The sequence below is a fragment of the Bufo bufo genome, chromosome 9 (genome assembly GCF_905171765.1).
Source record: "Bufo bufo chromosome 9, aBufBuf1.1, whole genome shotgun sequence".
NCBI classification, from domain to species: Eukaryota; Metazoa; Chordata; class Amphibia; order Anura; family Bufonidae; genus Bufo; species Bufo bufo.
The window spans coordinates 41,104,053-41,129,045 of NC_053397.1; the positions used below are offsets into that span (position 1 = coordinate 41,104,053).

At 41.9% G+C, this 24,993-nt stretch overlaps 1 protein-coding gene across 2 annotated transcripts in view; it reads right to left on the reverse strand.

Annotated features, from left to right (window-relative positions):
• Nucleotides 1-3,988: 3,988 nt before the first annotated feature.
• Nucleotides 3,989-24,993, reverse strand: part of WNT5A (Wnt family member 5A) — a 28,992-nt gene continuing 7,987 nt past the window's right edge. For both annotated transcript variants that reach the window (XM_040407576.1, XM_040407577.1), the window contains exons 4-5: nt 21,661-21,953; nt 3,989-6,693 (exon numbers count right to left, since the gene is read on the reverse strand). In XM_040407576.1, the coding sequence (XP_040263510.1) occupies nt 6,235-6,693; nt 21,661-21,953 (752 nt within the window). In that variant the 3' untranslated portion in view covers nt 3,989-6,234. The remainder of the gene's footprint in view (nt 6,694-21,660; nt 21,954-24,993) is intronic.

Here is a 24,993-nt window from a genome sequence, read left to right on the forward strand (position 1 = left end):
TGCCTTTAACTGTTGCCGTTGCCTTTTCTGAAGTGAAGGGTTCTTACTTACTCAAGGTTATTATTCTGGTGAGAAGTCAATCTACAGGACAGGATTGCAGTTACAAATACAGGTCTAAATAGATGCTCCCTCAGAATTGCTTTATACTGAAATAAATGTAGACGTTAAAAAAATATATCTATAAGAAAATACTGTATAATTGTTTAGCCGATGGTTTCTTTCGGAAGTTACTGGTTCTCCATGAGAGGACAGGGATTCTTTAAAGGGAACCTGTCATCAACTTTATGCTGTCCATACTAACGGCAGAATAAAGTAGAGACAGGCGAGTTTATTTCAGGTCTGTCATTTAAAAGTTAAAAGTAAGTGGTTGCCGAGAACCAACATCACAATCATTGCAGACTGGGCCTGGAAAGGAGTCACGGCCAACTGAGAAGAGTCCTGGTCATTCATGAATTCCTGCTGATGACTGACAGTCTTCTACCTAGTTTTCTCTCTTTCTCTCTAGGAGAGAACTGCCAATCATCAGCAGATGGGCGAGAGAGCGGGAGATTATGGATAACCAGGACTCTTCTCAGGTAGATTTCAAGGCCTGGGCTGCAATGATTATGATGCTGGTTCTCGGCAACCACTTACTTTTAGCTCATGACTGACACACCGCTGACATCAGCATTTCTGTCACTAATTCATGCTGCCCTCAGGGAGATCAGCATAAAGTTGATGACAGGTTCCCTTTAAGGCAATACAATACTCCCTACAACACTAATGAGCGGCATTTCTTTTTTTCTTTCTGCAGGAGAGCAATTTTGCAGTCTTTGTTGGTGCAATCTTCAACGTGCCTCCATCTCTTCACTCAGAGGAAACTAGAGGAGTCGTGGTCCTGCAGACTCTGTTCATCATGGTTTCAGGTTATGAGGGAAGCTTTTGTCATTTTGTTAGACTAGTGCTGTAATATTTTCACCATCAAAATTGAGGCTTTTATTGCCAATGTGAACACAGGCTTAGAAAGGACGAGTGGGCTCTTCTGGCACGTTTAGTTTAGTAACCACTTACATTGCATGTAATAATTCTGAAGTCTCTATTCTTTTGGCTCTATGTTGTGCCATTAATCTATTATTTCTACTAGAAGATATGAACTAGTTACTAGCAGTATGCAGTGAAGGTCCAGATGGGTGTTACCAGTTGAGGGGTGTCCCTGAAGAGTCTGACAATGGCAGCCCTGATGGGATAGTGTCACACTGTGCAGGGACATGCTGACAACAAGTAACACCCATCTGGACCTTTGTTGCAAACTGATAGTAATTAATTCACAACTTCTAGCAGGAATCATACTACAGATAAGAATGAATGCTCCAGAATTGTTAATACATGGGGAATGCAAGTAGCTAGTAAAACAGACCTGTCAGGAGCGGTGACAGGTGCATTCTGTTCTAAACCAATACACGTTATGCTTTTTTGCAGGGTGAGGGCGGTGGGCATGGCTCCATGATTCTCTCAGCAGGCACCAACCCCTCCTGCCCTGGAATATTTCACATGACGTATTAGTTTTGACCAGACAGAACTGTAGAAAACAAATACATTTATTGTTGTTCCTGTTCACTTAAAAGGATATTCCCATTTCAGAAATTTTGGCATAGCCATGGGATATATCATAAACGTCTGATAATTGACAGATATGGGACCTGCATATGTCAACAATGGGAGTCTCCCATCGAGGCAGATAACGAATGGAGGGGAGACCATGGGCATGGCTCTCCCAATTCTGCTCTATGGGAGTTATAGGCTGGGTTCACACAGGCGTTGCGGGAAAATGTGCGGGTGCGTTGCGGGAACACCCGCGATTTTTTCGCGCGAGTGCAAAACATTGTAATGCGTTTTGCACTCGCGTGAGAAAAATCGCGCATGTTTGGTACCCAAACCCGAACTTCTTCACAGAAGTTCAGGCTTGGGATCGGTGTTCTGTAGATAGTTATAAGGGGAAATAATACATTCTGAATACAGAATGCATAGTAAACTAGTGCTGGAGGGTTTAAAAAAAAATATAAAAAAATTAATTCACCTTAGTCCACTTGATCGCGGCCCGGCATCTCCTTCTGTCTCCTTTGCTGAACAGGACCTGTGGTGAGCATTAATTACAGGTAAAGGACCTTTGGTGATGTCACTCCGGTCATCACATGATTCATCACCATGGTAAAAGATCATATGATGACCGGAGTGACGTCACCAAAGGTCCTTTACCTGTAATTAATGCTCACCACAGGTCCTGTTCAGCAAAGGAGACAGAAGGAGATGCCGGCAGCGCGATCAAGTGGACTAAGGCGAGTTAAATTATTTTAAAAAAAAATTTAACCCCTCCAGCGCTGGTTTACTATGCATTCTGTATTCAGAATGCTATCATTTTCTCTTATAACCATGTTATAAGGGAAAATAATAATGATCGGGTCTCCATCCCGATAGTCTCCTAGCAACCATGCGTGAAAATCGCACACCGCATCCGCACTTGCTTGCGATTTTCAAGCAACCCCATTCACTTCTATGGGGCCTGCGTTGCGTGAAAAACGCAGAATATAGAGCATGCTGCGATTTTCACGCAACGCACAAGTGATGCGTGAAAATCACCACTCATCTGAACAGCCCCATTGAAATAAATGGGTCGGGATTCAGTGCGGGTGCAATACGTTCACCTACCGCATTGCACCCGCGCGGAAATCTCGCCCGTGTTAACGCAGCCTAACTCATCAAGCGGGAAGAGAAATGATAAAAACCCACACACAACATAGGTGCAGATGCCATAAGTCCCTCATGTATCAGACATCTATGGCATATCGCGTGGATCTGATGCGGATGGGAATACCCCTTTAAGTGTGAAGTCTCCACGTAGTACATTGAACTATGTACTATTAGAATGCAAAAGGCAGGGTGCAGTAAAATAGTTTATCTGGTCATTCAGTATCCTAGATGATCTCTTGAAACGCACTTGCAATATGATCTCAGACCAACTGACTAATTCTGGAATCATCTTTAACTCTGCGTTCTGAGCTAAAGATACAAATGTTACTCATGAATAAAACACGTGAAAACCTGTATTTTCTGTCATCTTTCCATAAGAAAATATATACATTTGTTATCCTGGTATATGACATTTTAATTCTGTTAGTTTGATAGTCAAGTAAAACAAATCTAGGTATGTATTATATGGATATACACATATTAACCAAAAGTAGCTTTCTTATGTTTTCAGGGGTTTATTTTATTTTTTTCCCCCAACAAAAGTAGACTTATCTACAAAAAAAAAAAAAAAAAGACAGACAATGAAGTGAGTGGTGTGTCCTATAAGAACAAATGAAATAATTTAGGTGTGATAGAAGTTAAAATGACATTTACCATTCGGCTACCATGCTGTTCATGAAGAAATAAAAAAAATTAAAAAAAACTAAATACAGAAAATGTATCGAGGCAGACATCATTAAAAAGCATAAGCCGTTTCTGAAAAGATTTGGTTTTATAGATTATTTTACATTATTCCCTAATAATTTAGCTCATGAGTTATGAATGACCCTTGCAAAAAAAATTCAAATCCACATTATTGGACAAAACTACTACTAAGCATTTCTGTAGAAATGAAAACCATGAAACAAAAATAGTAAAACAAAAAAATAAAAAATCTAACAGAAGTATACGTTCTATTTAACAAAGACATCATTGACCATAATTACAGTCTTCCTCCAAACGATACCTCAAGCATATTCATTTGTTAGTACTTTCTGGGCACATTCCCAAAAGCAACGTTTTGTAGTTGCAATTGTATTGCAAATAGAGAAGACAAAAAGGAACAGAAACAGCAGCGTACACAATATTCTCTATACCATAATCAGAGACTTGAGCCCATATTTACACTGTATTAATGTAAAAATTAAAAAAATAAATAAGGCAATATTCCTGGGGGGGAAATATAATAAAATTATATATATATATTTTTTTTTATTCATTTTGCTTTACCAATGTGATGCATTATTCTCCTTTTCAGAGTTCTTTACATTCTTATGTTTTTATTAAATCAGTGAGTGGCTATAATCCCGTTTCAGAGATGAGTATTCCCCCAACAGCAGCAAAAATGTATGCAAACTTCATACACAAACATTTTAATTATGTACATCTGAAATAATATTGGTTCCTTGACCTTTCAAGTCAGAATGTTAGCTTTGCTTCAGATGCAGAAAAAAAAACCTTGTGTAGCCTTTTTTTTTTTTTTAAAGGTAAGGTCCAATATTATATTGTTAAATCAAAACCACTTTAAAATAAAAAGTATTAAATTCTTTTTTATTTTAGATTTTTGTCTTTCGTGGAGTTGATTGCCATGTTCCTTTTGTTGATTTTTTTTTTTTAAACCAGAGAAATATACAAATCATATAGGGCTGCAAAAATATGTACATTACATGTACAATATACAGGAAAATAGAACATAGAATTTACATTTCTCAAGGAAAAGTACATATTTTACATTAAATAATTCCAAAAATGAATAGTCTGGACTGGTAACGTTTGTTCTTTAAAAACAAAAATTACTCAAGAAACAAAAAATCTTGCAGTCAAAATATATATATAAAAATATGACTTTGCATATAAATCCAAACCACTTCATTAGTGCTTAGTGAATTTTAATGTTATTGTAGTTTCCTACATATACTATGGTAAGAATGGGTAATAAATTAAGACATTTTGAACCGCTGTAAAAAAAGAAAATGGAGACAAAAAAATTACTTTTACACTAAAATATGGAAGTCTGAACCACTCAATCAAAACAGGCACATACAAGAAAATATGCTGCTGCTTTTGTAAAAAATTATTACATTTTAATCAAAATAGATTTTTTATTGGGCTTTATTAATAAACTTTATTTTGGTATGTAATGCCCTTCCAAAAGGGAATACAAAAAAAATGGTTTCAAGTGCATTATATCTTGTGGAACCCACCCTTAGTGCTGTTCTCTCTCGCTTCTACCCTACAGCCCATAATCCATTTATCAATAGGTGTGGTAAACTACTTTGAACAAACGCCTATAAAACCTGATACCAAAGTGTTAAGATTCTGTAAAACGTATTCATACAAAATGTCAAAAAAACAGGATATTTTTTTCCCTTTAAAAAAAATTCCCCAAACTATTGATTTGAAATAAAAAATAAGGAAACATTGCCTAGGTAAATGTGTAATAAATACATACATTTAATTACTGGCAGTATTTTGGGTTATATACACATATAGTCACAAAAGCTTTGAAATAGAAGACAGCAGACCACAATTTCCCATAAATGTAACCATATTGCATGTAAAAAGTTTAGTGTATAGAAGTAATAAAAGGCATGATTTGTTCTTAAAAACTGCATATAATGACTCTGCAATAGTAAAAAGGCTGCGCTCACGAAGGACTTTAAAATGGCTAAATACAGCATGAGAAATGATTTTTTTTTCTTTTCTTCCAGTGACTGGGTCAGCATGATAAAAAAAATATATAATAATTTTGGGGGGGAAAAAGCAGATTCTAAGGTGAAATTGTAAAAAACAAATGGTCAAATTTTTCCTATTAACCAGTATATTCTTAGAAATGATGAAAGCATAACGAGTAGGATGAATAAGTCAATACGATTAAAATGCCGGAATTAAATTGGTATGTTGTCCGTTAAGGTGTATGAATATTTTAAAACTTAAACATATAGGAATTCAGGCATAATACAAAGTGCAATCCCAACATCTCCAGAGGTATCACACAACAAATAGTAGTTCCGAATATGAAAATAAAAATTGTCAGAGACCAACATAATCTCCGTATCTAACTGACAAACTGAAACTTTTTGGAGTGAATTCTCCATAAACCATTAGACACAACTTTTTTTTTTTTTTTTTCATATAAAAAAAAACAAAAAAACACAAACAGCTTGTCTTCATCCGTCTGCTCCCCTCTCATCCATATAAAACCTACTATACATGCTCTAAATTCCGAGCGCTTCAGTCTTAGGTTATCTAATTATATACTTTTTTTGTTTTTAAAAAAAAAAGTCTTTAATTTTGTAAATAAATATTTTCAGTTCTTTTTTTTCTTTATTACTTGTTCTTTTCCAAGGAGAGGCTGCGTGATATGAAGAAAAATAGATCCAGTTGCTATCTGCTTGCAACTCCTAAGTGACCTCTATAAATTAAAGCGGATATTCAATATCGTTCATAGTCATTTCCTTTCGCGTCTTACTTGCATACAAACTGATCGACGATCTCGGTACATTTCTTGCATTTGACATAACAGCACCAGTGAAACTTGCAGTGACATCTCTCAGTCTGTACTGTTTTGAACTGGTCGTATCCTCTACCACAGCACATAAGCTCACAGCCGTCCATGCCCTCTGATGTTTTATTGCACAGCCTTCCCATGGTTCCTAAAGACCCAGTGCTTTCGTTGCGTACACAATAATCCGGACTTGGATCGATGTAAACCAGATCGCTCATAGTTGGAGAGTTGAATTTGTTGTTGACTTGCACCAATTTGCCTCGACTATTAAGCTTCATGGCTGCCGCGCTGTCATACTTCTCCTTCAATAGGTCTCCAACTTTCCGGAAGTCAGCTAGTTGTAGCCAACAAGTCTTAAGACTGCAAGAACCCGACACTCCATGACATTTGCAGGCCACATCCGCCAATGTACTTACTGCCTGTAAAGAGAGACACAAAAGGTTAGTGTGGAGGCTATAGACAACTTCGGGGAAGGATACAGAGAAGACATTAGACAGACTAATTGGTCCAAAAATTTCGCAGTTGAGTTATTTCCGTCATGGAATTCATACTAGGGATAGCTAATAGGTCTATCTAAACTATTTTTAACAGAACATCTTCCCTATATTTGTTTCTATCTATCCTCATCTGCTGTGGGTCTATTACAAGCTAAATGAAAGTTTCCTTCCATGATCCTGTCTCCACAATGTCTAGCTTCAAGTTTTAACCACTCCATACTGTAGATAGATATAGCACCATACAAAAAAAAAAAAAAAAAGATACTGATCTTTCTTCATAAGACCCATCTAGGAGGGAGTCCCCATAAAAAATAAATAAATAAAAAAATTAAAAAAAAGGATTCAAAGTAGGTCTCCTCCAGAACAAAGAAACCAGCGTCTCCAGTGCTATCTATTGATGGCTGCTCTGCCAGTCAACATTTGACTCCTTAAAGAGCCTTGAGACAGGTTATCAGCCAAACCAGACACTCCTGTAGACCGCACACTTTTTGTTCCTCATCAGTACAGACTCGGGTTTTGATTGGCAGCTTAGCAACATAGTAATATAGTACCCATCTTATTCACAAGTCTATAGTACTTAAAAGGGGTAGTCCACATTTTTCAAACCAGCAACTGGATCTGAATGCTTGTATAATTGAATGTAATTAAAAATTTAGTATTGCCACAGAGTTATTCAATAAAGTGTATTTGTACAGCGCCATCTGCTGTTTGCTCTTTTCCTTATTTCTCTGTCCTCCTTAGAATCAATGCTGAAGTGGTCGTACATGCTCAGTTCCATCCTTCAACTGTCACCAGAGTATCTACTGATAGAAGCTGCAACAGTTATAGGGACAGCACTGTAGCAAAAAGGACGTGGTGCCTGAGCTGTAATAGGGAGATAGCCGCAGCATAAATAACATGTCAACTTAGCTGGGATAGGGAGAGAGCTGCAGCAGAAAGGTGACACCCCTGAGTTGTGACGGAGAACTGCAAAAAGGACACACCCTGAGCTGCCAGCTTGAAATAAATCTAGCAGAGCAATTGGAGCAATGATTGGATAAATCTCTGGATCAATATGAGGTTGAAATGTATAAATTGTAATGTACTATATGTCGTCTAATTTTTTATTTTTTACATTAATCACAGGATAATTCCTTTAAGTACCAATTCTGTTGCTTAGACCAATTGTTCACCTTCAACATCTTATACAGCAATCAAACAAGACTTTGACACTAGTGTTTTTATTTTCCGGCATAGAGTTCCGTCCTAGGGGCTCTATACTGGAAAAGAACTGATCAGGCATATCCCTATGTATTCTGAATGGAGAGCAATCCGTTCAGGATGCATCAGGATGTCTTCAGTTCAGTCTTTTTGACTGATCAGGACAGAGATAAAACTGCAGCATGCTACGGTTTTATCTCCGGCCAAAAAAACTTGCCTGAATGCCGGATCCATAGGAATGTATTCGTGCCGGATCCGGCATTCAAAATACCGGAATGCCGGATGACACCGGAAAGACGGATCCCGGCATTTCAATGCACTTGTAAGACGGATCAGGATCCTGATCAGTCTTACAAATGCCATCAGTTGGCATACATTTTGACGGATCTCAGACAGTTTCGGCGACGGAACTGCTTGCCAGATCACTCTGCCGCAAGTGTGAAAGTACCCTTAGGCCAGTATCAAACTAGACTCAGAGAAGGCAACATAAGACACCTGACAAGTCCTTGTTCAGCTAGTTTTACACTAGCGCTTAACAACTCCGGCAGGCTGTTTCGGCAGGGAGCAGCTTGCTGGAGATGTCTGGATCCGGCATTGCTGGGAGCTGCCACGAGGCCTCCCCAGCCCCATTAACCATACAGTGGTTTCTGGTCCTACCACTTCTCAGCATATTGGCCAGGTTGTGACCAGATTTCAGCCAGTCCCCATTATACTTAATGTGGCAGGCGGGCCTTCAGGCAGCTTCCAGCAGTAACAGATCTAGACATCTCCGGCAAGCTTCTCCCTGACGAAACAGCCTGCCGGAAATATCCAGCACTAAGGGTGTATTAGATTGCCAACGAGCGTTCCTATGAATGCTCCTTAGCAATCATCTTGCAGTCTAATACTGCCTCCAAAAGCCAGATGAACGGGCAATTGTAATTTTTTAAGCATGCTTAAAAATCACGATGGTGCAGGCGGCACACCGCGCTGTGCAATAGCGATCTGCCGCCGACATATGCTGCCCTGCATGGGGACAAGCGATAACGATCACTCTTCCCCATGCCATGGTGGACATCGCTGCATGTAATAGCGGCTGTGTCATCCGCTAGTTATCTGATGGTTGCCAGGAGGGAACACTTCCCTCTCGACAATCATCTGCGGCATTGGGGTGTCTAATACACCCTTTAGTGTTAACCTTACAGTTTCTTGCTGGCGATTAAACTTTTTAAGATAATGCTATGCAGATGGGTTTGCATTTCCACCCTCTACTGGACGCCATTATATTCAATGAAGTACAAAGGTACTCTATTCATGTCTGTGATGCAACAGACACGGTGCCTCCATTATTTTCCTTGTCTTGCTATTTTAACAATGGAAATAAAAGCACAAAAGTAAATAACCCTAAAAAAAATTAAAAAAAAATCTGCATGGGAACAATCTTCAGTTTGTATCCTTCTTAATTCCAATAATAAAGTCGACATAAGTGGTGTGGATATTCCTATATATTCTTGCATGTCGCTCTGCTGCTTTCCCAACCTATGATGAGGCTTTACTGCTCCTATAAAGATGAATTATTAAACTTTATGGAGGCCACTGTTTATCATCAAATAGAGGATTAGCCATGTGTTAGAGAATGGGGACAACCTATAATTTAGACCTTCATAAAAGTCAGAATAATTATGCCTAGACTTTGGTCACCCGGCAAATAGGTTATAAAGAAAATCCCTACGAGCACAATATTAAATTGAAACTAACATACAAATAATAAAGAACCAACAGTGTTGAAATCCACTCCACTTTGGCACTCCTAACTATATTGTCCGGTCATGAAATTATTTAAAGGTAGAATTCTATCAAGAAACTAAACTTTGGTGGGTATTTTTAGGCATCTTAAAAGGCGTTTTCCAGTAGTAAAATTTTGATGACTTATCTTCAGGATAGGTCATCAATATCTGATCGGTGGGGCTTTGACTTCTGGCATCCCTGCTCATCAGCTATTTGAAGAGGTCGCTGCACCCCAATGAGCTCTTCCTAGGCCAGTGATGTCACATTCATTGATCACATGGCTTAGGCACAGCTGAGTCCCGTTCAAGTGAATGGACCTGGTCTTCAATACAAATCACAACCACTATACAATGTAAAGTATGTTGCTTGGTATCCACTGAGGAGGAAGAAGCTCTCAACAGAGCACCGTGGCCTCTTCAAACATCTGATCGACAAGGGTGCCAGGAGTCGGACCCCCACCAATCAGATATTGATGGCCTATCCTAAGGATAGGCCGCCAATACTGAACTCCCAGAAAACCCCTTGAAAACCCAAGTTTTATCTCACCTGGGATCATCATTAGTTAAGATCAGCAAGGATTTCATCTTTTAACTGTAACCAACATAAATGTTCTCAATGTCTACCAGAAGGGGCAGGGAACAAAGTTGTCAAACTTCGACAATATGAAATATCTAAGAATTAGCAATGTCTGCATTTTCCTGGACAGTTCTGTAAAGATTTTTAAAGGTGCCCATAAGAGTTAAGTCAGCAAAATCCAGGAATTTCATCAGGAACGGATATCTATTTTATGTTTGTAGGAGTGCCAACTTTCATGTAGAATTTTAGTGTCCGATACTTTTGTTCTTAAGGGAGATAAGACACTGCCAGAGGAGACTGCCAACAATTTTTCTCCCCATTGTGAGCATGCATGTACATGGGGGGATGGGGGAGGGGGTGTCTGGAAAATTGAAGATGGATTAACCCTTATTCAGCCAATGTCTATTGATAGTTTAGAAGATGAGGTTGGAAACCTCTAACGACTGTCCCATCCCATTTCCTGCTTACTTCAAAGTACAAACTGTCAAATACAAGGGTGCAGCAGCAGCAGTCACACCCAGGCTCTGGTGCTTGTAGGAGCCCAAAAGACTCTGTGCTATACCAGTATTCTAAATGACACAAAGTATGTGGAATCCATGTTACAGATTTTATAGGTAAAAATTATGCTTCTGACCAAATAGCATTCCAATAGGAAAGGGAGAGACCCTCATGTCAGCTTAAAGCCTGTATGTTGATGGGTTGAAGATTACAGGAAACTTCTCTGGTGGGAGCTTACATTTAAGACAATTATCTTAAAATGATTTACGAATTAAGATCCAATTTCTTAAAGGTAGAATGGATATAAGTTGTTTGACATAGTTTTAAACATCTAACACTGTCAACCTTTCTAATGACCCATTATATGAATACAATATTAATTTTATGTTTCTTCGCTCACTGGGAAATATATAGAAATATAGAACAAAATGCAAGAATGAGTGCAACATAAAACATTTATACTAAATACTCCAATCTAAATACAGTGGTCTCTCAAGTTACAATATTAATTGGTTCCAAGACTACCATTGTAAGTTGAGTAATCTGTTCCAAAGCCCCAAAATGTCATCCAACATAAGAGAAAATTAAGATTTAAGAAAAAGAAAATAACTAATACAGATAAAAGAAGTCCTTACATACACTGCTCAAAAAAATAAAGGGAACACAAAAATAACACATCCTAGATCTGAATTAAATATTCTACTCAAATACTTTGTTCTTTACATAGTTGAATGTGCCGACAACAAAATCACACAAAAATTAAAAAATGGAAATCAAATTTTTCAACCCATGGAGGTCTGGATTTGGAGTCACACTCAAAATTAAAGTGGAAAAACACACTACAGACTGATCCAACTTTGATGTAATGTCCTTAAAACAAGTCAAAATGAGGCTCAGTAGTGTGTGTGGCCTCCACGTGCCTGTATGACCTCCCTACAACGCCTGTGCATGCTCCTGATGAGGTGGCGGACGGTCTCCTATGGGATCTCCTCCCAGACCTGGACTAAAGCATCTGCCAACTCCTGGACAGTCTGTGGTGCAACGTGACGTTGGTGGATAGAGCGAGACATGATGTCCCAGATGTGCTCAATTGGATTCAGGTCTGGGGAACGGGCGGGCCAGTCCATAGCATCAATGCCTTCGTCTTGCAGGAACTGCTGACCCACTCCAGCCACATGAGGTCTAGCATTGTCTTGCATTAGAAGGAACCCAGGGCCAACCGCACCAGCATATGGTCTCACAAGGAGTCTGAGGATCTCATCTCGGTACCTAATGGCAGTCAGGCTACCTCTGGCGAGCACATGGAGGGCTGTGCGGCACTCCAAGGAAATGCCACCCCACACCATTAATGACCCAATGCCAAACCGGTCATGCTGGAGGATGTTGCAGGCAGCAGAACATTCTCCACGGCATCTCTAGACTCTGTCACGTCTGTCACATGTGCTCAGTGTGAACCTGCTTTCATCTGTGAAGAGCACAGGGCGCCAGTGGCGAATTTGCCAATCTTGGTGTTCTCTGGCAAATGCCAAACGTCCTGCACGGTGTTGGGCTGTAAGCACAAGCCCCACCTGTGGACGTCGGGCCCTCATATCACCCTCATGGAGTCTGTTTCTGACTGTTTGAGCAGACACATGCACATTTGTGGCCTGCTGGAGGTCATTTTGCAGGGCTCTGGCAGTGCTCCTCCTGTTCCTCCTTGCACAAAGGCGGAGGTAGCGGTCCTGCTGCTGGGTTGTTGCCTTCCTACGGCCTCCTCCATGTCTCCTGATGTACTGATCTGTCTCCTGGTAGCGCCTCCATGCTCTGGACACTACGCTGACAGACACAGCAAACCTTCTTGCCACAGCTCGCATTGATGTGCCATCCTGGATAAGCTGCACTACCTGAGCCACTTGTGTGAGTTGTAGACTCCGTCTCATGCTACCACTAGAGTGAAAGCACCGCCAGCATTCAAAAGTGACCAAAACATCAGCCAGGAAGCATAGGAACTGAGAAGTGGTCTGTGATCACCACCTGCAGAACCACTCCTTTATTGGGGGTGTCTTGTTATTTGCCTATAATTTCCACCTGTTGTCTATCCCATTTGCACAACAGCATGTGAAATTGATTGTCACTCAGTGTTGCTTCCTAAGTGGACAGTTTGATTTCACAGAAGTGTGATTGACTTGGAGTTACATTGTGTTGTCAGGAATAGCTGCTAACTAGCATCTAATACAGCTATTTTACCATTGAAGGGGCCTCGTTTGGCTGGGTCTGAGTCTGACACATTGTATGTCGAGTCTGGTTTCAACTTAGGATGGGTCAGAAAAGACCACTGTATGTTGAAAATATTGTATCCTGAGGCCATTGTATCTTGAGGGATCACTGTACAATAATCATTTTTGCCAAGTACAGTCTGATTGTGCCGGGATCTAGCATTGGCGGATAAGGTGGAGGGACCTTCAGTGGACACTTAGGAATATAATGACTGACTTGGGACAACATCTGGACCTTTTGTGTCATCTCCACATTTCCTCCTACCATCTAAAAACCATACAACTGGCTTTCAATGAAAATGGATCTAGTATGTGTTGTAGGGTTGTAGAGGCCTTTCACTTTTCGAGTAATCATATTTAAAGCCAATACAGTGAAACAAAATCATAATTTATAAGGTTCATAATTCAAGAACACTGAGGAACACAAAGACCTTGAATTTCCCATAGCAGACAGATCATGAAAAGCAAAAAAATCTCTAGTTCTTATCAGCACTAACATTTAATATATTGAGGCTTATTGTAGGAGAAACCACACATTAATAGGGGAAAAAATTAATATATTAGAGTTTTCTGGTAGTTTACATAGCATAGGACAGCAATGTGTGATCAAAGATATCATTGAGACTGCTGAGTATAGGCTAAGCTGAAAGTATGGGGAGGGGGGTGGGGTCACAGGGGAGAGACGTTCAACATAATACATTGATGGCCTATAAAATTATCACCTTCTAAATGCTCATGAGAGAATGCTTAGAGTGGTAAAGTCAACACTGAATATAGTCATCCCGGCTCCCAATGATCACTAGAATATGTTTCCACTTCTCCTTACTGCATAACTGTAGTTAGGAAGAGTCTTATGTAGCAGTGTCATGCATGTGTCGTGCTGCTCCAGTCCGGGACCAAAGAAAACACCTGAGCGCTGTAATCAGATGTCTCAGTCAGCCCCATAGACAATAAATGGAGGAGCATGGCAGATGCTTGACCATTGCTCCATTTAAGAACCCTCTGTCAGCATGATCCACCCTTCTAAACCAGCCATATTTCCTGGTAAAGTTAATCATGCTGATTAAAACAATACTTTCCTTTTTAGCTTGCATCACTGCAGAGACATGAGGGCTTTTATATTTATGCAAATTTGACAGTTCGAGCACCAAGGAGATGGCAAAGCTCTTGGAGTACCGCTACGTCTCTCTGTGCTCAGAACACTCCCCCCTCCCTTTTGATTGACAGAGTTAGAAAGCCCTGTCTAATGGTGCCTGTGCTGTGGCTCACTTAAAAGGGTATTCCAATCATATACAATGGGGGCATATCGCTAGGATATGCCCCCATTGTCTGATAGGTGTAAGTCCCACCTCTGGAACCCGAACCTACAACGAGAACGGAGCTGGGAGAGCTGTGGCTGGAGGACCCCGGATTTCCCGGGGTCCGTCCACCAGCAATCGCTGCTGCCAAAGAAGTGAATGGGAGCGCACCGCGCACGTGCGGACCCTGCTCCTATTCATTTTTATGGGGCAGACGGAAATAGCCGAGCCAGAGCTCAGCTATTTTCAGCAGCCCCATAGAAATGAATGGTGGCCGGCTGCGCAGTGCGCCCTCCGTTCATTTCCCCGCTCCGTTCTCATTATAGGTGCGGGTCCCAGAGGTGGGACCCGCACCTGTCAGACAATGGGGGCATATCTTAGCGATACGCCCCATTGTCTGAGATGGCAAAACCCCTTTAAGGTCCCTTTAGATGGGACAGTTCAGCAGGCGATTGTCAGGAAGGTAGTGTTCCTTCCCGGCAGTCTCCTGATCGTCAGTGAAGGAGACTGCTGCATTTACGTGCAGAGATCTCCTCAACATTATGGGAAAAAGCAATCGCTAATGCCATCACTCATCCCCATACATGCTTTCTAAACACGCAAACAACAATGTAGGTGCGTTTTGCTCATTCATCAAGGAAATCTGCGGCACCTGCGGCACCTTTACACAGCCAGATAAATCGCTAAAAAGCCTTCCTATGAACGCCTGTAGACGATTATCTGGCTGATTCTCGGCCCATGTAAAGGGCACTTTAGTCATTGGTGGTCCAGCGTTCTTTATGCCTGAACTAGATAACAACTGAAACGGTTCTCCACGACTTCTCTATACTCACAGAGCAGATTGCAGTGGCAAGAATTGGCAGAACTGCCCTTCCAGCAGCTCTGACAGCCACATGACATGTACCTCTTCGGTGGGAGAGCCGTGCCTGGAACACCCAGCATATAAACCCTGCGCTGCAGAAGAATGGAAAGGACAGCAGTGAACCCGAGAGGCCGACACTCAGTCCCTGGTGCTGGAGGAAGGGTGGGGTGTACTGAATCCTGAGCGGCATAGCAGCAGCTCACTGCGGTCATTCAGAAGGTTATAGTGATCTGTGGAGTCCTCAACAATCAGACATTTATCGCCTGTGGAACAAGGGGTTGAGCCATGGCCTACTTTCAAGATAGACATTGAAAGTAAGGTCCGGCACGATCCTTGAATAAAACCCATGTATGTGTAATACAGAAACTAATCAATAAAATGAAGTAGACCACATGACGCCTACGTATTTCTAACAATCATAGGTTTAAAAAGCGTTATGTGGACTACTTGATTTTATTAATAGGTTTCTCTTTTACATAGATATCTAATAAAGACATGGATTTTCAAGGATTGTGCTGGACCTTTCTTTCAACGTTTGTTATCATTGCTGAAGTCAAGTGTGGGACTGAGTACTCCGAGATTACTATATGGCCTAAAGAAATAAGCTGAGCTTCCTTTCAACTGATACCATGTTCTAGGCGGTAACATTGTGCTGCATATATGGCATGTGCCATTTACTATTGATGGCCTATATTCAGGGTAGATCATCAATACCAAATTGGTGGGGGTCAATCAGCTTTCTCAGAGTAGCTCTGGCACCAGAACTACACAACTCCATCCATTGATTCACCTTAAAAAGGGGCCATCCAACCCCTATAATGAACCACCCCAATGCCTGGGCATGAGGGGCCCGGGCATTGGGGGGGGGGGGGGAAGGGGGTCATTAAAGATTATCACATCGGCATGGGTCGGAGTCCCGTCATGGGTCGAACCGCATCGCTCCTCTGAGCTCTGGTAAGTGAAGCCGGCACCTGGCACCTTTCCATTGTAAAGCAGCTGTGCTTGGTGTTGCAGCTCAGCCCCATCGAGGTGAATATGGCCATGTGACTGATGTACGGCAACGTCACATGAGCTAGCAAGACGCCCAGGACCCCCGCCAATCTAATATTGGGTAGGTCAGCAATATAATTCACCGGGATAACCCTTTAATGGGAGAAGCGTTGCAGTTACCAGCTCCGTCCACTACACAATGGACAGAGCTGTGCAGTTCCAGCGCCAGCTTACAGTGCCGCTGCTACAAAGGCAACAGCTGATTGGTGGGGGCACGGCGTGACGGACCTCCTCTGATCTGACATTGATGACCCATCCCGAGGACAGCCATCAATAGTACAATCCTGAAATTTCCCTGTAACCTGACAAAACTCTTCTCATTGATAAAATTTGGTAGAACTAAATTTAGCTGGGAGCATCCAATTTCATGTGTCTGCAATTTACATATAATATTGACAAGTGGACAAAAAATGTTATATAAAAGGAGGGGGGGTAGATACAAGCTATAGAAAATGTGGCAGTCTAGAATCAATAAACCACAAGGTTGCTGTGAACTGGATGCCTCGGCGAGATATATGTGATGTGTACCACCTCACAATGTATAATAAGTCCTTGGCATATCCTGTTTGGCACTTGAAATATTCCAATGTGCGCAATCACAGGGTCCAGTATATAGAAAGAATCGACCAGAAGGTGGCGATCTCACTGCAAAACTGCCGAATCACAGCACAATATATCATCGTCTATGTCTTTCTATGGAATGTTGCTTAGGTGAGGCACTGGATCTCCTTAAAGAGACCAGTCCCGCATGGAGACTTATGGGAAGTGTTCCATGATATGGAGACTTATTGGCAATCCTCCATGGGAAAAGAATATACAAAGAGGTATCTCCCAAGGAGAGAGAAACCTCTCACTAGCACCACCTTGTGGAAGTGACTCCCTACGAGTCAAAATCTGACTTTTTAATTAAGCCTATGGATATGACAAGGAGATATTACCAAGCATCCTTAGACAGCTGTATCGGGGTCCTTGCCCTCGTAAGTACGGAGTAAGGCTGGTTCAGTGTGATGCCTTGGATGCAACTTATGTGGAGTGCTGGATCTCCCTAAAGAGACCAGCCCTGTATGGAAATTTACTGGAAGTGCTCCATGGTATTTGCAATGGTCCATTGGAAAAGAATATGCAAACAGTTCTCTCCGAAGAAAAGAGAATCATCTTGCTAGCGCGACCTTGTGGATGAGGTTCCCTAGGAGCCAAAGCCTGAAAGTCGGATTTTGACTCCTACTGAACCACTTCCACAAGGTGCTGCTAGAGAGATAGTTCTCTTTCTTTGGAAGATACCTCTTTGCATAATCTATGAAATGTGTCATTGTAATAGGTTACAGTGGTCGTCTCATGTAGACAACCCCTATAACTTGCCCTATTAAAGCATAAAGACATTATGGAGGGGTTCCACCACTCAGGACCCCTCCCTATAAGCCAGAACCGAAAGCCGCGATAGGGGACTCAAGTCACCCTTATATTACATGACGATCATGGGGGGTCTGCATTTGGAAAGGGCATCTCTAGAATGAAACAACCTTTAACCTCTTGAGAAAGCAAACTCTCCAGACCTAGTGCTGCTTGTACAGGTGACAGTCTGTTACAGTGTATCGCGGCAGGCAGTCCACTGTGAACTAAACAATGCAAGTCTCTCTGAGGATTTGTTACAATAGGAGGGGAGGGCTTTAATTGGAATGGAAACATTGTGGCAAACACTTAGCAGTGAGAAGTATAGAGTTTTTGTTTTTTGGATTGAAACAAGAAGGTTTCTATTTATTGACAGCAAGCAAAGATCTTGAGAATGAGGAGAAACTGTCTGTTCAGTGGGTAAGCAGTGCCTACAAAAGACCTACAGCCTGTGAAGAGGGACCAGAATGATGTTTATGTATCGTATGGACCACATCTGAGGACCCTGGCATAGGTTACACCCAAGATGGGATCGGAACTAAACCACATTGCCCAGGGGCTAAGGTTGGGAGGGTGACAGCACAATACTAGCACTGTATGTAATCCTTTATTTATATTTCTAATTTAAACGAGAATGAAGAAAATGAAATTACTTAAAAGGGGTTCTGCAGTTTTTTTAAACTGATGATCTATCCTCTGGATAGATCATTAGCATCTGATCAGCGGGGGTCCGATCCCCAGGACCACTGCCAATCAGCTGTTTGAGAAGACCGCATCGCTGGCAGTAGCGGCGCGGCCTTCTCGCTGTTTACCGCAAACCCAGTGACGTCACGACTAGTATCACTGGCCTGGGTGGGGCTAAGCTCCATTCAAATGAACAGAGCTTAGCCCCGTCTAAGCCATTGATACTAGTTGTGACGTCACTGGGACTGCAGTAAACAGCGAGAAGGCCGCGCCGCTACTGCCAGCGCCGCTGACTTCTCAAACAGCTGATCTGCAGGGGTTCCCAGGTGTCGGACCCCCGCCGATCAAATGCTGATGATCAATCCAGGAGGATAGATCATCAGTTTAAAAAACTGCAGAACCCCTTTAAATATTACTTTATTATAAATATAAATAAATATATTCCAAAATACCTTTCATTAGTTAGACTGGCTCGTTTTGTCTGGGGAGCAATCATTGGGAGAAATAAGGCTACTTTCTCACTAGCGTTCGGGGCTTCCGTTTGAAGGCTCTCACAAGCGGCCCCGAACGGATCCGTCCAGCCCTAATGCATTCTGAGTGGATGCGGATCCGCTCAGAATGCCTCAGTCTGGCACAGTTTGTCCTCCGCTCCGCTCAGCAGGCGGACACCCGAACGCAGCTTGCAGCGTTCGGGTGTCCGCCTGGCCGTGCGGAGGCAAACGGATCCGTCCAGACTTAGGCTACTTTCACACTAGCGTTCGGGTGTCCGCTCGTGAGCTCCGTTTGAAGGGTCTCACGAGCGGCCCCGAACGCATCCGTACTGCCCCAATGCATTCTCAGTGGAGGCAGATCCACTGAGAATGCATCCGCCTGCCAGCGCTCAGCCTCCGCTCAGTGAGCGGACACCTGAACGCTGCTTGCAGCGTTCGGGTGTCCGCCTGGCCGTGTGGAGGTGGGCGGATCCGTCCAGACTTATAATGGAAGTCAATGGGGACGGATCCGCTTGAAGATTACACTATATGGCTCAATCTTCAAGCGGATCCGTCCCCCATTGACTTTCAATGTAAAGTCTGAACGGATCCGCTCAGGCTACTTTCAGACTTAGAAAAATTTCTAAGTTATAATGCAGACGGATCCGTTCTGAACGGATGCAAACGTCTGCATTATAGCAGCGGATCCGTCTGTGACCCGCCCTGAACGCTAGTGTGAAAGTAGCCTTACAATAAGGCTACTTTCACACTTGCGTTCAGAGCGGGTCCGTCTGGTATCTGCACAGACAGATCCGCTCCTATAATGCAAACGCTTAGATCCGCTCAGAACGGATCCGTTTGTTCATGATAATGCAAACGGATCCGTTTTGACTTTACATTGAAAGTCAATGGGGGACGGATCCGTTTGAAAATTGAGCCATATTGTGTCAACTTCAAACGGATCCGTCCCCATTGATTTACATTGTAAGTCTGGACAGATCCGTTTGCCTCCGCACGGCCAGGCGGACACCCGAACGCTGCAAGCTGCGTTCAGGTGTCCGCCTGCTGAGCGGAGGACAAACGGTGCCAGACTGATGCATTCTGAGCGGATCCGCATCCACTCAGAATGCATTAGGGCTGGACGGATCCGTTCGGGGCCGCTTGTGAGAGCCTTCAAACGGAACTCACAAGCGGAGCCCCGAACGCTAGTGTGAAAGTAGCCTAAAATGGCCACCATCCTATCAGTACACACAAAACCTGTCCCAATCACACAGGAGGACAAGTAAGGGTGCATTCACATCACCATTTAGCTTTCTGTTCTTATGATCAGACAGAAAAAGAGAGAAAAAAAATATTTTAAAAAAACAGGATACTGTAAAAAAGAAACGGATCCTGTTGCATCAGTTGTCATCCGCTTGAGCCATTTCCGTCTGAGATCCGTTTTTTCAGACGGGGAAAGTCCTGCATGTAGTACTTTTGTTTCTGTCTAAAAAAAACGGTTGACAACTGATGCAACAGGATCTGTTTTTTTTTTTTACAGGATCCCGTTAGTTTTTTTCTCTCCCTTCAGCTGACGGAAAGCTAAACAGTGATGTGAATGCACCCTTACTTCACAACACTGAGCTAAAGAGATGCCTCATCCTGCTCACTGCTTTGCTTGTCAGGGATTATTTTGCTTGTCAGGCAGAATTTTAGGAATGGAGTCTATGAGGAGACATGAAGTACAGAGAGGAGGGTGGGGATGTGGAAATGAGCAGCAGCACTTGTATGCATTCTCCATCACCACAGCCCCTGGTCTCCTCATGAGCTCCATTCCTACAGAGATTCAGGTGAAGATGTTATCATCTGTATTCAGGATCATAATCCCTGACAAGCAGAGCAGAGAGGAGAGGAGGATGAGGCAGCTCTTTAGCTCAGTGTTGTGAAGTAACTTGTCCTCCTGTGTGATTAGGACAGGTTTTAAGAGTACTAATAGGGGGGCCATTTTATTTCTCCTAATGATAAGCCATTAGAACTAACGAAATATGTTTAGGCATATATTTATAATAAAGTAATATTTAAGCATTTTTTTTCTTAATTCCCAGATAACCCCTTTAAAGAGGTTGCAACAAGTTTAAAAGCTATCCCCATCCTCAAGATAAGAGGTAACTATATGATCAGTGGGGTGCAACTGCTTGGACCCCCATAGATCCTGAGAATGGAGGCCCTATTTCCAAGTTTCAATAGAGTGGCAGCTCAAGCACATGCACCGCCAACCGGCGGTAGAGCGAACCCCTATGGAATGTATTGAATGCAACTTTACATTTTCAAAAGAGTTTTACTGGTTGATCTGAAGAGCCAGATTTTCTCTCCAAAAAATTGAAAAAAAAAATTAGAAGGAGCCCAGAGACTTAAGCTCCAGGGGGCACAGGATTTGTCTATATCGGTGGGATGAAAATATCCAGTGCCAGAAGAACAAAACGGTTATCCGGGCATAGGTATTAAAGACCTATCATCAGGATAGGTCATCAATATCAAAACAGTGGGGGTCAGACACCCAGCACCCCCCACCAAGTAGCTGTTTCATGCAGTCACCAGCACCGCAACCATTCAGTGTACAGAGCTAGAGGCGGACAGCTCGGTACACTGTGTAATAGCCATGTCAGCAGGCTGCAGATCAGTTCCCATTCAAGTAAATGGGAGCTGAATTGCAGTATACTCTCACTGGAAACTACCCTGATAATAGGTCATCAATATCTGCAGCCCTGACAACCACTTCCATTTGGCGTTATAGGAACTATATAACACAATCATGCCTATACGGTAAATATCACGTGGACTGCATTCGTTTAGCGTCTTACCCTCCTTCCGGCTTCATTGTTGTGTAAGTTCATCATGATCCTGGCGTTATCGTAGCTTCCTTTTTGGTAGATTTTCTCTCGTTCCCTTGCATCCACAAATTCCTTAGCAAATCTGTAGCCATAGTCTAGATTATCCCCGCAGCCACCCCACAACCAATCCCGGGGTAGATCCTTTGGACGGGCTGCCCTGCTGCAACCACATGTCGAGAGCTCCCCTTCTCTGCACGCCCTGCTCACAGCGTTCACTACTCCCGCGGCGCTGATTGAATAGGTAAATGCCGTCTCTCTGCTCCCTGCAGGATGCAAGAATTATTGGAAGTTAGTATGATTAGTCCTAAAACATCATAGTCTAGCACACACACACAAGACACATACGTGTAGAATAACTATACACCATCATTAAAGGGATTGTCCATTGAAGATAATGGAGCAGCAATACCACACAACCTGTGGACAGGTATGGCAGTGTTTTTTTTTTTAGAAGGGAGAAGCTATTTTTCTTCAAATCCTGAAAACCCCTTTCTGATAAAACTTCTGTAAAGAGCTCCTCTATTTCTCGGTTACCGTAATCTAACCAATTTCCAAGAGGTGGCAACCACTAAACCATTGCAGTGATCATAGCCATACCAGGCAAAGCAACATAAGCTGAGGACGACGCACAGTGAGGTCTTAATGGGACTCTTTGTCAAATGCCCAGATTTACCTTAAAAGTGGTCGTTCTTCCCTGAGGACCTTTTCTACAGACCCAGAAGTGCGGCCGGACGTGCAGTGGAAAGCATACTTACCTAATCCCAGGTTCCGGCTCCATCGCTACCCCACTGGCTCTGAAGGTCCTGATGTGTCACCCACGTGTCAAGTCACTGGGCCACCTGAGGCATCGGTAATAAGTCAGCCAAAGACTGGCCACAGTGGTCATGTGTCAAACCTGATGATGATGGGAGACCTAGGACTTGCAGAGCAGTGATAGACTCTGAACTTAGAGGCAGGGATAAGGTAAGCATGATTACCACCGCGGGTTCGGACACTCTTTTGGGTTTGTAGAAAAGTTCTGAAAGGGTCTATGAACAACCCTGTAAAGCTGACCTTGCCCATAATGGAGGTCACTCAGCTTTTCATAAAACTTGAATAACATATCTGCATGATTACATAGAATTAAATTTGCTTTACCCATAATCTGGGCCAAAATTAGAACCTTTGCAGACGTTAGGACCCACTGGGCAACTTAAGGTCATTTTATGGTTTAAGGTTCCTTCCCGACAATCTGCTGATCGCTAGCAGAGAAGACTGCTGCTGCATTTACATGCAGTGATCTCCTCCAATGTATGGGGAGGAGCGATCACTAATGCCATCATTCGTCCCCATAAGGACTCGTCGTTTGCCGGCAAGAGATGGTGTTTACACAGCACAAGCTACTGCTGGTAAACGATCATTTTTGCGTGCGCACAAACAATTGGATTACCCGATGAACAAGCGTTTGGCTTGTTCATCGGGTAATCGGCGGTACATTTACACTGCCAGATAAATCGCTAACGAGTGTTACTATGAACGCTCGTTAGCGATAATCTGTGCGATTCTCGGCCCGTGTGAAGGACCCTTTAGAATTTAGACAATACATTCTAGGCCTTTCAAGCCAAGGGAGGGTATATATAAAGTTATATATTTTTACTCCTCTCACTTTTTTAAGAGATGGAGTCCTTAAAAATAAGTGATATCGTTTTATTTAAAATGTAAACAGCGCTATTGTCACAGACATGCGGGCAGTCTCAGATTACGCCCCCTAATAGGCACCTTTTGTAAGTGCAGGTTGAAATAGTTTAGCCAATTTATCTGTTAAGCAGAAGTGGAGAAGGTAGATGGAGCGAAAGCGATTTTGGCCTTTTTCAAAACTTTCTTCCCACACTAGTTCCCATTAAATGAAAACAAGATGATTTGAGACGTTCCCTGTGCAGAGGGTTACAATAACGGCACTTAACCGACCTTCCAAAATAAATGTCAGGCAGAAATAAAAACACAAGATCCTTAAATCTGATAGCTTCTTTTTTTTTCTGTTCCTTCTTATCAAACTTTGTGCCATCTCATTCTTACATTGCATTAAAATCATCTCAGTGTTTATCGCTAAACGGTCTTTAAAAGCATTGAAATGGAGAATTTAACCCGAAAAGCTCGCAGAAGGTTTGTATTAAATTAAGAAACAAGTTCTGTTCACTTTGTGTAATCCGAGTGCTCTGTCTATATGAATGCCATATTGTCCACGCTCCTATAGAAATGCCATAGGCCATCTGAAATCCAAGGAGAACGTCATGATTCGGCAAAGAATATAAACCGCTCTAACTGATCCGACCCTATAGAATTTATAGACGTGGCGACCACAGCGTAAGACTGATACTTTTTTTTTTTTAATTATGGATTTTAAGGATGTATACTGGTTAAACACAAACCATTAGGAGAAAAAATAAAATCTAAATTATAATCTGCTAAAAATATAAAATTTAAATATGGGGGAAAAAAAAAAGTTATAGTTTAACATTTTTTCAGACTTTCAGATGGCAATGAAGGAAATTTTTCTCAGTTTTTTTGTGGGAGGGAGTATATTACTTCTCTTTTTTATTTATGTATTTCATGTTTCATTATTTTTTTCAGCAGTTTTTTCGTTTTTTTTCCTTTCACTTTTCGTATTGGTTTTGTTTTTTTGTTTTTAGGTATACTCCTCAGATTAAATCTCATTAAACAACAGACTTTCCTTGGCTCTCCAGTCCACTGTAAGGTAAGCAATTTTTTTATTGTTATTGAATTCATTTGTATTTTTTTTTTTTTTGCTGCAATGAATGGAACAGATGGAACGGAATTGAAAATCTGTTTTCTAATTTTTTACCCCATTACTATCAGAGTGTGTATATGTATATGTGTATATATATATATATATATATATATATATATATATATATATATATATATATATATTTTTTTTTTTTTATATCATCAAATTTACACAGTAGGGAAAGCACAAGATGATTTTTCTATCTGAGACAGAGGCACATAATGAAAAGTTTCATTATGCAGCATAGAGACATATTTCAAATAGGGGAAGAAAAAAAAAAAAAAAAAAAAGACTTGAGTGAAATATTATAGCATGAAATGCGCATAGCCGCGTAGGCCCTAGATGTGGCCTTCTGACAAAGAATACACAATATTATTTATCCGCACATGCACGCACTTTGGGTAGGAAAATATACAACGTACAATCTTTGATAATTGTATGAGACGTGTGGAAGCATATTGATATATGGAGTTACCAAAAAATAATAATTTCAGCAAAGTGCCTACAAAAGCACA